Source organism: Pelobates fuscus, chromosome 3, assembly GCF_036172605.1.
Source record: "Pelobates fuscus isolate aPelFus1 chromosome 3, aPelFus1.pri, whole genome shotgun sequence".
NCBI classification, from domain to species: Eukaryota; Metazoa; Chordata; class Amphibia; order Anura; family Pelobatidae; genus Pelobates; species Pelobates fuscus.
The window spans coordinates 369,422,822-369,437,104 of NC_086319.1; the positions used below are offsets into that span (position 1 = coordinate 369,422,822).

At 40.8% G+C, this 14,283-nt stretch overlaps 1 protein-coding gene across 3 annotated transcripts in view; it reads right to left on the minus strand.

Moving 5' to 3' along the window:
* The window catches only part of VPS13C (vacuolar protein sorting 13 homolog C), a 168,624-nt gene that overhangs the window by 23,619 nt on the left and 130,722 nt on the right, over positions 1 to 14,283 (minus strand). For all 3 annotated transcript variants that reach the window (XM_063449388.1, XM_063449387.1, XM_063449389.1), the window contains 14 exons: positions 14,117 to 14,221; positions 13,543 to 13,707; positions 11,744 to 11,872; positions 11,471 to 11,604; positions 10,107 to 10,233; positions 9,461 to 9,696; positions 8,868 to 9,009; positions 8,518 to 8,658; positions 8,178 to 8,259; positions 7,932 to 8,001; positions 7,354 to 7,465; positions 5,443 to 5,556; positions 3,992 to 4,131; positions 3,688 to 3,769 (listed from right to left, as the gene is read on the minus strand). In XM_063449388.1, coding sequence (XP_063305458.1) covers positions 3,688 to 3,769; positions 3,992 to 4,131; positions 5,443 to 5,556; positions 7,354 to 7,465; positions 7,932 to 8,001; positions 8,178 to 8,259; positions 8,518 to 8,658; positions 8,868 to 9,009; positions 9,461 to 9,696; positions 10,107 to 10,233; positions 11,471 to 11,604; positions 11,744 to 11,872; positions 13,543 to 13,707; positions 14,117 to 14,221 — 1,779 coding nt within the window. The remainder of the gene's footprint in view (positions 1 to 3,687; positions 3,770 to 3,991; positions 4,132 to 5,442; positions 5,557 to 7,353; positions 7,466 to 7,931; positions 8,002 to 8,177; positions 8,260 to 8,517; positions 8,659 to 8,867; positions 9,010 to 9,460; positions 9,697 to 10,106; positions 10,234 to 11,470; positions 11,605 to 11,743; positions 11,873 to 13,542; positions 13,708 to 14,116; positions 14,222 to 14,283) is intronic.

Consider the following 14,283-nt stretch of genomic DNA (forward strand, 5'->3'; position numbering starts at 1 on the left):
TCAGAGATGGGGAGAGGTGGCCGCTCTTCCAAGCTCTCTGATAGCTCATTCGTCCTGATACTCTCCTATTCCCCACCCCGCTGGATCAGTGGGGGGTCATCCCGGTCCCCACTGGACTGCCTAGACCAACTGACACGGCACTTGCCCCCTAATCTGAACCGGGCCTAGCCACGCTCTGAAAGACTTAAGATGGCGACGGCAATGGCATCCTGGCCGAGAGAGGGAGCACGTGTGCAGCCTGCACTGGCCCCTAGGTCCGTGGAGCAATTCCTACAGCGGCTAGACGAGCACTTCCAAAGATTCTGGGAGGCTCTGGAGAACCGCCAATCACTGCCCTGACTTCGGGTAGAAGATCGGAGAGGTGAGAGCCGGAGAGCGCGAAGAGAATCCATTGGGCCTAGCTGTACCACACAAGCCCGTATCTCATACTAATGGCCTACCCAGGCCGAGGATCACCAAGGGCTTGACCCAGAGACATTGCCCACACCAACGGAGGGACTACCACCATGGACGGCGGCAGAACATCGGGTCCCCCCGCCACTCCCATCCTGGGAGGGACTTTGTCCATCGAGGATACTTGTCCGTGGACCGAAAATGCCGGTCTTCACACCGGCCTGGGGCTGGAGGGAGGACTTGGATTGCTCCCAACGTGCCGCCATCTCTGAACTCTGCCCTGATACATATGCATTTTGCTCCGTACAGGACAAGGAGCGGAGAAACACTTCACACGTGGCAGCAACAGACTCTGTTGAACTTAGCCTTTGAGCAGTACCAAGCCAGGGAATCTAGTAAAATCCATGGATCGGATGACCGGAGTGACAGGCCCACAGAACGTGAAAGGCTAGATTAAAGATGACAGACACCATTTGCCGAGTGCACTACTCCCCGAGCGACCTGTTTTAGTTATATGCTAATTTATTGTTTATTTTTCATGCTTTCCTCACTCTACTCTTAATACATGCGTAATATAGGGGGTAGCATGAAGGGCTGATGTCAGTGTTTAAAATTGTTATCTTATCTTAGATATGTTTAATTCTGTACCAGTTATGATCTTTAGCAACAGATAGCAAACGACATGAGTCTAACCTATAGTTTATTCTACCAGGAATACTAGCCTATCAGTAGGTCTAGATACTTTTTTCCGTAGACAAGCTACCTATAATTAACGGTTTAGACATGCATGATCAGCCTGTAGGATACAGACTCCCACATATGTAACTGCATCCTACTTTTATTAACATATTTACGCTTAACTTAGAGACTCTTTTTTAAAGGTTAACCTAGACGTATACTGCTTAGCCTGTACTTATTGTACTTCTTATACAAAAAATGTGCAGGTTTCTCTCACTTCCCTAATTATTATGTGGCATGCTTGGCATGAGGACTGCTGTTGGGGCACCTCAAGCTTGTCTGTAATGTATTTAAGCATTGCAAAAATACAAAAACAAGTTAAAAATTGAATGTGCCACACAGTAAATAAACAGTGGGTTGTGAAAATAACAATATGAAAAGAAACCGGTCTCCTGTTTTCCACTCAAATCATTTTCATCTGAACATGACCTATTGTAATGATTGCTTGTCCCTGAACCACGATTGACGTGTTCACACAGTGATGCTTCTTAATGGTAGAACCATCAGGTGCTGCTGCCATTCTAAAAAAGCTTGGTCACAATAAAAAAGTCAATAACTTTTAAAAGCACAATGGGGGCATTCTACAGTTTAAAACGTTTGGATTGCCTGAGTGTTTCTACTGGTATATGGCCACATATCTCTACCACTTTATTGTGTATATTGCAAACATATTGCATGTATTAAAAAAAAAATAATAATAATAATAAAAAAGATTTTAAAAAAACTTTGGAGAATGTATTTCATTACAGGTGTTACTTTAAGGGGTACAAGTAAAACCTTGCCATCACACCCTGGTACCGAGGTGAGGCTTGCCAAGGTGTTTTAGTCCCTTGGAGGGGAGATCCTTGTCGCCCAAGATGAGGGCTACCCGAGCGGTGAGTGGGGTAGACGCCTGCAGCCCCGCGATTCTGCCTACCAGGACCAAGCCAGACACGCGAAGCTAGGTGGAACTGGCCCTGTTTCCCCCCCCCTCTGGACCGGTGGGGGTGATCCCGGTCCCCACCCCATGGCCCCTGTGGTCGTGCAGACACCAGCAACCCAGGCTGCAGCTGTATCAGCCCAAAGGCCGCACTAAAAATGGCGGAGATGACGTGCTACATGTGCCGGGGGGAGAACTGCCTCAACATCAACTACCTGCCGAGTCAGGCGGACAAGAAACAGGTGGATGTCTGCCCAGAAACACCCAGCCCTATACCTCACGCACTCCACTTCAAAATCTGGGATCCGGCCACAGGCCAAACATGATGGAGACAGAGATGCCGGAGACAAACTAAGCCGACACTTGCGGCACTGACAGGATCACCATGCCTGCCCGAGATCTCGGCTCCCAACATGAGACACCGCACCAACATCCCAGCTTTGCCTGCAATAGCCCCCTGTTAGCGAGGAGACCGCAACGCTTTAACCGGCAGCCTGCAGAGCAGGGACCGACCCAGAAGACCATCAAGAACACTCGAAGCTGTGACCTGTCTGCGGGGGGCATCGGCTAAACCGCAAGTTGAACACTGCCACTTTGACACCTGCCTGGCACTCCACCAATGTCTCACACCGCACTCAGCAGCTCTCAAGCGCCTGCCCTGTTACGACCCTCCAAATAAGCAGGTCTAATGACATGGGGTCATGCGGTGGTAAACTCTTGACTGACATGCTTCCCACTTGAAAAGCGTTATGTGCAAATTGCATGAAAGTTTCACTGTTATTCAACCATCCTATGCTTAAATATAGATCATTCAGAAATCTTGTTATATGCCTAGATATTAATTAACACTCTACTTATATATTATCGAAAGCTTGACTATGCTACCGTATACGTCTAATATCTTGAGAGGCGAATATAGTTAAGCACGGTCAGTTATGCCTGGGCATGTTGTGTAACGCCTGCCAGACAGGGTACATAACATGCCTATTGCTTCGACCTCTGTGTAGTTACCATGAGTTTATGGGCACTCAATGTTACTTCTTAAATGTCGCCCGAACATAAACCCTGCAACACGCAGTAGTGGCAAGTACAGATACCCTGATAGGTGCTGCTCCACAATATCGTATAAGTCTCTATATTGCCGACTAAATTACTCCATGTGGTATAACGCTACCTAAAGACCAGCCACACTTAACATTAGGTTCAGAGGGCATGCAGAGTGCACTACAGCAAAGCCAAACCTAAAGCGAGCCTAGACGTGTTCTCCTATGATGTTTCCTGTAAGCAACGTTTACTTATACTTTCATAATTATACTTAAATATGTTACCCTCTTTATGCTAGCCTTCCTAGCTACTTCTCACTCTGTCGAAATAATTGTTTAGTTGAACTTACCAATTATACAAAAATGTGCGAATCCTCACGCCAGTGTTTAATCTATGTACAAACTGTGAAACGCTGTTGTGGCGTATGTTGACATGTCTGTAACCCCCCGCACAACAAAAATAAAGAATAATTAAAAAAAAAAAAAAAAACCTTGCCATCAAAGCACTTTAAGGTATGTGAGCTTCCATTAAAGCATATATCTGGGCCATGCTCAGTTTCATAATCTATATAGCTACATCTACCATAAATGTACCTGTTCACTGTAATGTCTGGTGACCAGTGACATCAACTGGCTCCGTTTGTAGAACTGATATTTCACTTCAAAACACGCCAATCTGGACAAAAGAAGAAAACAAATGAACGTTATTAATGATTCTTTAAGATTTAGATACACTGTATAATCCTACTCTAAGATCAATAAAAAAAATAAAAACATCTATTGTACCAAAGAATTGCCCATATTCCCTCAAACATTCCATTCAGTTTCAGGTCAAGAGAGAGCTCCCAACATCATAGATGAAAAAGGGGGGGGGGACTAAAAACAAAAACACACTCACTTAAAAATTAGGTCATCAACATCTGTGAGTGTGGCCCCAATGCTTTTCAGTAGGAGATTAACTGAGCTGATGGCGACTATTTCTAGTTCTTCTTTGTCAGATGATCCACCTCCTGCGCCCAAAGAAAGACTGAGGTGTAACTAGAAAAGAAGTACAGATAAGAGTTAGAAAGACAATTTGACTTAACCAAAGGTCATAATATTCATGAGAGAAACAGAATAAAAAAAATAAAAAAAAGAAGAAAGAAAAAAAATAACAGTATGTAATGCATGGAATCTAACAGATCACCGTATTCATTTTGACTGCAAACTGTATTATACGAGATTCAGAATTTTTCACCCACTGAAATGTAATTTACGGAAGATTTCCTTCATGAGAATCAGTCCAGAAAAGCATGTTACGTTTAGTAAAATAATAGTAATAAAATAAAGGTTTACGTGTACAAGTTACATGTATATCTATAGAGATGATATATATATATATACACACATACATACACACACACACATACATAAATAAGTAAACACAAAGGGTGCACTCAGACGTCCTCTTAAAGTACTAGTGATTTAATGTGTCCAATAAATCATATCAATGTGGATGATCGACGTTTCGACCCTATGGGTCTTTTTCAAGATCTGAATCCGATCTGATCTAGGGCTTGAGACCAAAACAACCCAATGTTTCAGCTGTTGCCATCTTCCGGAGTATCTCCTGCACACCCAATTAATGTTCTATTTTATGAACAATGTCTGCAAACGACAGTCAGGAGCAGCTCTTATAAGGTAAAGAAAGTTAGGAGATCCCCCACAAGAAGGCAACAGCTGAAACGTTGGGGTATTTTGGTCTCCGGCTCTAGGTCAGTACAGAAGATAGAACAATTATTGGGTAATTAGTTTGCACTTTATTGATGTTTACCTATGGTGTATACAATTTGTTGGATAAGATAGATAGATACACACACACACACACACACACAATATCTCACAAAGGTTGCCAACGGTTTGGACATTAATGGCTGTGTGTTGAGTCATTTTGAGGGGACAGCAAATTTACCCTGTTATACAGGCTGTACACTTACTACTTTACATTGTAGCAGAGTGTAATTTCTTCAGTGTTGTCACATGAAAAGATATAATAAAATATTTACAAAAATGTGAAGGGTGTACTCACTTTTGTGAGATATGGTGTGTGTGTGTATATATATATGCACACATACACTTTACATTCTATATTAAGTGTTTAGTGTATTTAATGTATAAAATTAAATAATTACAATACTTTGCATGTATTGGTGTGCTATGTTTTTTTTTATAGGTTTGAGATTAGGTTTCTTCCATTATCTTTTTCTGGTAGGGAGCACTCATTTTTTTTCTTTTCTTTCCAAGGTAAAATTTTACAGTTTGAAAGTACACAATACAAATACAGATATAACTGGATCGGCACACTCATACCTTCAATGGAGATATATGGAAATGCTCAAAAAAGCTCAGAGTGGTAATATCAGTCATGGAAGATTCCATTAGCTCTCTGTTTAGAGAATCTAGATCTCTCTGAATGAGCTGCGTCTAATAAAGAAATACGTTGCGGTTAATTAAAGATAGGTTTTTAATCAATTTCCATGCTCTTTGTCTAGTTGAGTTAAGGCACAATAGGCAATATTACCATTTAATTCATACTTTTCTTTATATTCAGATTACGTTAAAATGTTCTTTTACTGAAAATGCATTAAGTCTATACTACACTTGTCCTGGCTTTGGTAGAGACAGGGATAGGAAACAAATACATCGAAAATAATCCTAGGAGACTAAACCCAAAAAATGAATAAGAAAATACTGAAAAGTGAATCTCAATATATATGAAATCATTGAGGTTTTTTTTCCCCAAGGCTTCTTTACCTGTTCTGTCATCGTACATTTAAAATAATCACTCACGCTCTTCCTTATTGTTAATGTCCAACACAGTATAACTGTTACATTTAGTAATTTGGGAGATAATAAACAATTGTTATGAATAAACCTTTATTGAATGGTTTCCCGAAAACAAAGTGTGGAGTAAATATGCTGCCTAGACAGTTTGGGGTGTGTATTAGAAACTGTCTAGGCAGCATATTCACTCGCACACAAGGTATGGCCGGAAAGTATCCAGCCATGTAACATGAACAATAGAGACATTTATTGAAAAATATACAAGAAACATTGTACGTAGGACAATGGCGTCTCAGTCTTCTTCAAAGAAGGCACCTTTGGACCTTACACAGCTCTCCCAGCGTCTTTTCCACTGTTCAGAACGCTCTGCAAAATCCTTGTCATTGTTAATGCATGCACATTTTAGTATAGTCTCCGTGGCTGACTGGTTACATCGATGTCACACAACAGTTTTTGTTATATTAACAATGGCTGGACTTTTTCTGGACAGAATATATATAATGTTTAAAGGGACAGTTTAACATCCACCCTTGCAAGAAGCCCCATTTAATTTGAAGACTGCAGTTTAAAGGTACAGACGAAGAATCAGAAGCTATACTACCGGATTTCCTTCATCTTAGTTACTACATTATTAATTTACTATAACAATGTTACTATTTGTACCTGTAGTATACTACTGTATAATTTTGTACTTGCAGCTACATGTAATAATTAATAATAGTATTCTGGTTGGCAAATATTGTAATTTTATCAGACAAATGGCATGTCTGCTCAACCATTCCCCCTCGCCACTCCTAGCGATAAATTCAAAAACTGTATTTCTCTACTCTTTAGGGCCAGTTTTACATCCCCCCCTGCAGGAAGCCCCATTTAATTCTACTCGGCTCAACCCACCCTTCCACCCTCGTTCCTTGTACCTATATAGCATGTTCTTACAGATGTTTGGCTCTAGAGCCAATTACCTCCTTATTACCTTCACATGCTATCAGCTGCTGCAGTTATACCATTAACTCTCTATGCTAGGCTTCCCCAAACTCCGGCCCTCCAGATGTTGCTGAACTACAACTCCCATGATTCTCAGCCTATTTCATTCATAGAATCATGTTGTAGTTCAGCAACATCTGGAGTGTCGTAGTTTGGGGAAGCCTGCTATGCCATTTCGTACAAATTCCTCTGTTACCTTTTGTCTCCCCTCCACAGTTTACCTTTAGATTGTAAACTCAAGGGCAGGGCCCTCTACCTGTTGTATCGGTCTGTTCTTATTGTATGGTCTTTTTCCCAATTGTACAGCACTGTGGAATATGTTTGGCGCTTTATAAATACCAGTAATAAATAAATAAATTAAAAAATAATATATCACACAAGTTAGTGTATTGCTTAAATTACACGCACACTCAAACAGAGATGTATATATAAAAAGAGGGTGAGGTTACATACCCGCTGTCTCTCTGCTTCCGTATCTGTATCTGGTGTGAAAAGGTCGATGATCGAAGCAAGAAAACCCTGATCGACCTTCAAGGCCATACACTGTATCAGAACCATGAAGTACCTATGCAGAAACCACACGGGTAAAATATACAGGAGGACAACTTTATTTGCTACAACAAAAAAGTTTCAGGTTGTTTCCCAGAATGCTATGCCATATGACAAAGTGATGCCAAAATGGAGGAGACCATATCCCGTGAAAATAGCGTGTCATGATATAGTATGTCTTTATGTAATCACCCCCTCCCCCAAGCTATAGATCATAGTATTATTAATAACACATACTAAAAACTCAACCTTCCTAAGGATCCAGGTTAATCCCATAGAGCAAGCGGAAACCAATAGAAAGCGGTATTAAAGTAATGGAATCTAAATTTGACTCTAATAAAACACTACCAGACACTTGTTGAGATTTATTCTCACAGACAGCTGGATATCTTGATCTAGAGTCCCAAACACACAGGGGGAGAAGGGATTAATGGCTCGAGGAAGCACACCAAAGAGCATGGTCATGCCAAAAGCATACTTACTTAAACTGCATGACTTTGCTGAATTCGTTAAATCTGGTGATAATGCTGACATCAATAAAAGGTTTTGGTTCTAAAACAGGAGAACATCCCACTGTTACAATTCACACCATATGCACTTCTGACTGCCATTTATTCAAAGACTCATGGGTAACATCATTAGGGAACAGCACATTATTCTTTAAAGAAACATTGTAGGCATTTGTTTATGTATAAGAGCGAGAAAAATAAATTTCTGAATATATTTACCTGAATCCAAAGCAATGGATTTTGGGGGAGCCACTGGATGGAAAACAACAGGAAACATTGACCCAGGAAGCTGGTTATCCACCTGAGAACATTGTCACCATTAGCAGGTGTAAAAAATTTTACTTATTAACAGTAAGTTACTTATTAACAGTAAGAATAGTATGAAGCATACTACAGCTATCACTAGCTTTGGCTCTATACACAATAAGATTTTCTCTCCCCAAAGTGTATATTTTGTACAGTGTATGCACTTAATAGTTTTTGTAACCTCTCTAAAGTAACAGCATAGCTGGTGAACTTCTAATGACCTCGCAAAGTCTGTCAGTTGTGTATAGCTCACCTGTAACCAGTATAATTGAGCTCGTAAACTTCTTTGGTGGGAAGATTGCTTGAATTCTATATGGATACCAGACACAAAGTTTCTCCTGATACTGCACTTATGTGGAAGGCGCATTTCCATTGGGACCTTGCTGAAACTGACCTAATGAGGGAAAGAATTGAGGAAATGCTGGATTGTGAAATGTGACAAGTTTGCAACATTGGTTTTAGTCAATGCTGCATCAATGAGAACATTGCAGATTTGACAACGCTGGACTAATTCAGCTGGTGGCACATGTGGCATTGGCCACTTGACCATATATGAAAAAAACTGTTGAAAGCATCTCTGCCAGATAGGTATGGACATCTCACCTCAAAGTTGCTGTCTATTTTGGTCCACCGTGAATCTTCAGCAGTCCGGTACTTTTGGTAGGCCTGTTCTAGTTGCATAATTTGCTTCTGGTTGAAAGGTTTCCACTTCAGCTTTGGCTTCATCTCCCATATGATGCCTGAACTGAGAGAACCAAGAGGATATTCAAGATAAGCAAACAACTGTGTAACTGCATCAATTTAATATCGGCGTACATCTGAAAAAGGAAAAACAAAAGCCAATACCTGTTACTGAAGTTAAAGATCTAAGTAAAAGATCTAAGTAAAATCAGATTCCACAAAGTTATACCAAAAATCAAAGAGCCAATTGAGAGGAAAAAAATAATCACCAAACAATGTCCTACACTAAGTTTGCTTCATCTTAATTTAATAAGCAGATCACATGCCATCTAATATAGACTGCTATTTATTATGCTTTCCCAATAATTCAAAACTGTTAAAAAAACAAAACTTTCCAAATGATTTTTCTACAAAAATGCCTACAGACTTTAACGGTGACTTATGTAGAAAACCAGTTCATAACTTGCCACTTGTTAGAAATGTGGCAAGTTATGTAATACCAACACGGGGAATACCTGGTGATCCCTATATATGAAATTTCTTGCTTTTCCTCATTATTAATGAGAGAGAGACCCAGGCTGTGGATGGACACAGTAATCTCCTGATCTGGTTGCTCCATCTCTTCAGCCTGTCGTGCTTTTGTCACCAAGGCCACATCCTCCGTAAAGAGTAGCACTCTTTGACGACCATCAAGAAATGACACCCAGTGGATCTGGACATCCTGATTGTGCGCGAACTGCCCACTTTCATCCTTTAGAAAAATATATCACAAGGCAACATCACTATGATTGGTTTTGATCAACTCTACATTAGTGTAATACATTTAGAAAACAGAGGCTTCCTTTGGATTGTGTCTGAGAGCTGGTAGATATAGCTTGGAACTACTTGTATAGGGTAGAACACACAGTATCTTTCATCAAACTGAAAATGCATAAGGAAAAGAATATACACACACACACTAGAAATCTAGTCTACCAAAAGCATATGTATTTCATTTTTTATTATTAATATTTTTATATTTAGTGGTTTAAGTTGTTTAATCATTTAATCAGACGTGTTTAATTAGTGTACATTTTATTAAGCAGTACCTAAAAATGGCTATGTAAAAAGTGGCGCAAGAGAACACCAGGGCTGCAAAGTATCGTTAGCTCCAGAACCTACCTTCAGAAGGTCAAGTTCCCCAGTATTTTCAGAATATTTCCAGGTCAGTTTTTTAATTCCTGTTGGATCTTCCCATGCAAACAGCCTTGCTTGCCCTGGACCAATTTCATGTTCTTTTTCGGTACCACTGAGAGACAAAAATAAATTACTTACCGTATTTTTCGCTCCATAAGACGCACTTTTTTCCCCTCAAAAGTGAGGGGAAATGTCTGTGCGTCTTATGGAGCGAATATGAAGCTTTACTTATCTGTCTTGTAGCGTTGGCCGGCAGCACAGGGCGCACCGCGGTACTGGAACTTGAATTTCAGGTTCCGGTTTCCAGCGGGACTGAAAGGAAGTGTGCACAAGCTGAGTGCGCACTTCCTTTCAGTCCCGCCGGAAACCGGAACCTAAAATTCAAGTTCCAGTACCGCGGTGCGCCCTGTGCTGCCGGCCAACGCTACAAGACAGGTAAGTAATTATGGGACAAGGGGAGGGGGACAGTATGGGAGAGGAGAATATGGGATAGAAGAGAAGAATATGGGGAGGGGGGGATGAAGTCTATGGGGGGGGGGATGAAGTCTATGGGGAGGGGGGGATGAAGTCTATGAGGGGGGGGGGATGAAGTCTATGAGGGGGGGGGGATGAAGTCTATGGGGAGGGTGGGGGGGATGAAGTCTATGGGGAGGGTGGGGGGGATGAAGTCTATGGGGAGGGGGGATGAAGTCTATGGGGAGGGGGGGATGAAGTCTATGGGGAGGGGGGGGATGAAGTCTATGGGGAGGGGGGGGATGAAGTCTATGGGGAGGGGGGAGATGAAGTCTATGGGGAGGGGGGAGATGAAGTCTATGGGGAGGGGGGAGATGAAGTCTATGGGGAGGGGGGAGATGAAGTCTATGGGGAGGGGGGAGATGAAGACTATGGGGAGGGGGGGATGAAGACTATGGGGAGGGGGGGATGAAGACTATGGGGAGGGGGGGAGATGAAGTCTATGGGGAGGGGGGGGATGAAGACTATGGGGAGGGGGGGATGAAGACTATGGGGAGGGGGTGGATGAAGACTATGGGGAGGGGGTGGATGAAGACTATGGGGAGGGGGGATGAAGACTATGGGAGAGAGGAGAAGACTATGGGGGGGGGAGAAGACTATGGGAGAGAGGAGAAGACTATGGGAGGGGGGACACTATGGGACAGGGGATAAAAAAAATATTCTGAACAAACTGTCCCATAGTAAGAAACACTATGGGACAGTTTGTTCAGAATATTTTTTTTCTGGGTTTCTTCCTCTAAAAACTAGGTGCGTCTTATGGTGAGGTGCGTCTTATGGAGTAATAAAGACAAATATTACAAATATTCAAATGATATATTTGGTAGGCACAAAGTTACCTCTGCATGTAAGTTAACTTAGCCCGAGGAGTATGGTTCATGATAAAAGCAGGTGCAGCACCCTCGTAGTAGTCAGAAAATTTGATGACTATAGAGTGATCAGCAATACTGATATCTACGATAAGTCCTGTATTCTGTGAAAAAGAGATGGCATATTTCTTATATTTCCCCACAAGGTAAAAGTAATGTACAAATATGGTGCATGTGAACCGCTTGTGGATACATTTTAGCAAGGTAAGGAAAAAAGGGCATAGTTCCAGTAATATCTCTTACCATGCTTGCCAGGCTCAGTAGGGTACCATTATCTTGTTTGTTGAAGAAAAATGGTTTGGAAATTCCTTCGCAGCCAATCACTCGGACGCACATTTTTCCAGATATATTCTCAGGCCAAAAGGGCACGCACTAAAAAAATGTTTCACAGAAAAAAAAAAAGGAATAAAATAAGCCACACCAGTTACCAGAAAATATTTAAAAAAAAACATTTTGTAAATCTCTCTCTCCCCCCATCGTTTTGGTCTGCTCTACACCATGGGTTTTGAAATTAGGGCACAAAAACTGGTAACTAGTGTAATGCAGGCTCAGATAGAGGAGACCGCACATTCTGAGAAAGGAAAAGCTACTGCCAAAGCTAACAATTTGCTTTGTGCTACCTTTAACACGTCACTACTAATTTAGAGGGGCAAAGGATTAAAAATAATTTCAGGAAGTATTACTTTACTGAGAGGTTAGTGGATGCATGGAATAGCCTTCCAGCTGAAGTGGTAGAGCATGCGTGTGATAGGCATAAGGCTCTCCTAGACTTGAGATAAGGCCAGGGACTAATTAAAAGTATTTTGAAATATTGGGCAGACTAGATGGGCCGAATGGTTCTTATCTGCCATCACATTCTATGTTTCTATGTTATAAAAAGAAGCTGTACAGCTCATGTGCCAGATACACCAGTTACCATCAATTTAAAAAAATGCTTGCATCCATGTTCCTACAGATGACAATTTCAGAACATTTCTTAGATTCACCATCAAGCCCAGGCTGGGCATAAAACCCTGCCAATTCCTTAACCATCTGACTTTCCTTTGCACCTAGTCATTTCAAAGATTCGTATTGTTCTGGCAGATGTCCGTTTAGTTCTGCATCTAGACAACTGGGTTGTCGTAAGTCAGTCACATTTCCGTATGGAAGAAGACATAGAGATTATACTCTGAGTTCTTTAACAGTATGGCTGGGTGAGAGACTAGGAAAAATAAAATGATTTCCTTCTGCAAAAATACATTTTCTCAGCCTCATCATAGGTTTGGAATTAATGAAAATTATTCTCTCGGTATCTGGATGAAAGAAGTCGTTTAATTTAACTTATTTATCTGCCTAGCTAGATCCACCAAATTTTATAAAGCCTCTTGCTCTATTTTTTTTTTTTTTTTATGGGAAGCATTTGCAGTAGCTCCCTCTAGATCAAATCTGCAATGCTGCAACTTCGCCTTCTCTATACGCATTCAGTAAACATTACCTGTTATAAATCCTATCCTCTGAGGACACTGGTTTTGGGGATCTTTAAGTTACAGAAAAAGTTCAATATTTTTTCATAGTGAAGGAAGGGGCTGGAGTATGCTGGGTACATTACATACCTTCTTTGCAGGAAACCGAAGTCTGTAATGCCACGTGCATTTTACCCAGGAAAATGCACTCATGACAAACAGGCTTTGCTCCCACACTCAAACTTATTTACATTCTGGTGGTATGTTTTGGCAAGTTGCAATCGCCAAATTTATTTACCCCTTCAATATGGCTATATATGATAAACATACTTGAATAGTTAAATTTATACTGTATATCATATGGTTTATATTTATATTTATTAAGGGTGGATAACTGTTTTAAAACATTCTGATAATCTGTACACATCATTATTTTTTGTCCTATATGTATGTGCTAGATATTACAAGTTTCAAATATGCAGCTTTTACAAAAATTTTTACTTAGTAGAACTTGACAGACCTCTGGTGAAAAGCAGCAAGTCTACTCTTGTAGGTTTTACTTTTACTAACTAAAATGTATGGTTAGATGTTCAGACATACCTCGGAGGAAGAGACATAATACCACTTGAAGTCTGGCAAGGACCCATCTGCTGTGACTTCCCCCACCTCGAGCTCCATGTCAGTTTTATTTACAAGAGTATAGAAGGGAGTTAGGGTGACAATGCGGCTGAGATTAAAACTGCTCATCTTAATGTTTACACCAACCTGTGAAACAGAGAAGACCCAATAAGGTGAGACATATTTGGCTACTACATGTTTTAGTACTGAACAGCTCGATTACAGCAGCTTTTTATGAAAACATGACTTTTTAGAGGAATGATCGATTAAGTTACATCCAGAATTACCTACTGATGTAAATAAAACTCTCCAGAAATTAGTTTATTTCCAGAGATAAACACAACTCAGCTGTTACTTCTGCAGTTAAATAGATTTTCTTTTCAAACCAAACATGCTGACTATAACATGGAAAATACCAAATGACATACCTGTAGTCTAAAGGTTAGGAAAGACAATGTATCCAAATCTAAACGCACAACTGGATCAGATTTGGGTACAGAAATTCCTTTCTTCACTAGTACTAGTTATAAAGCATCATACATTAGTCAGAACTCACCAGGTATTGTATTTTACCAGCAGGACATTTCACACAGCCATAACTTCCAACAGTATCGAGGGAAAATCCAGTTGACCAAGAGCTTGTAGAAATACATAGCTGGATCTGCAGTTGAAAACAAATATATAACAAGGTGCGACTGCTCATAGGACAGAATCTGTTTGTTT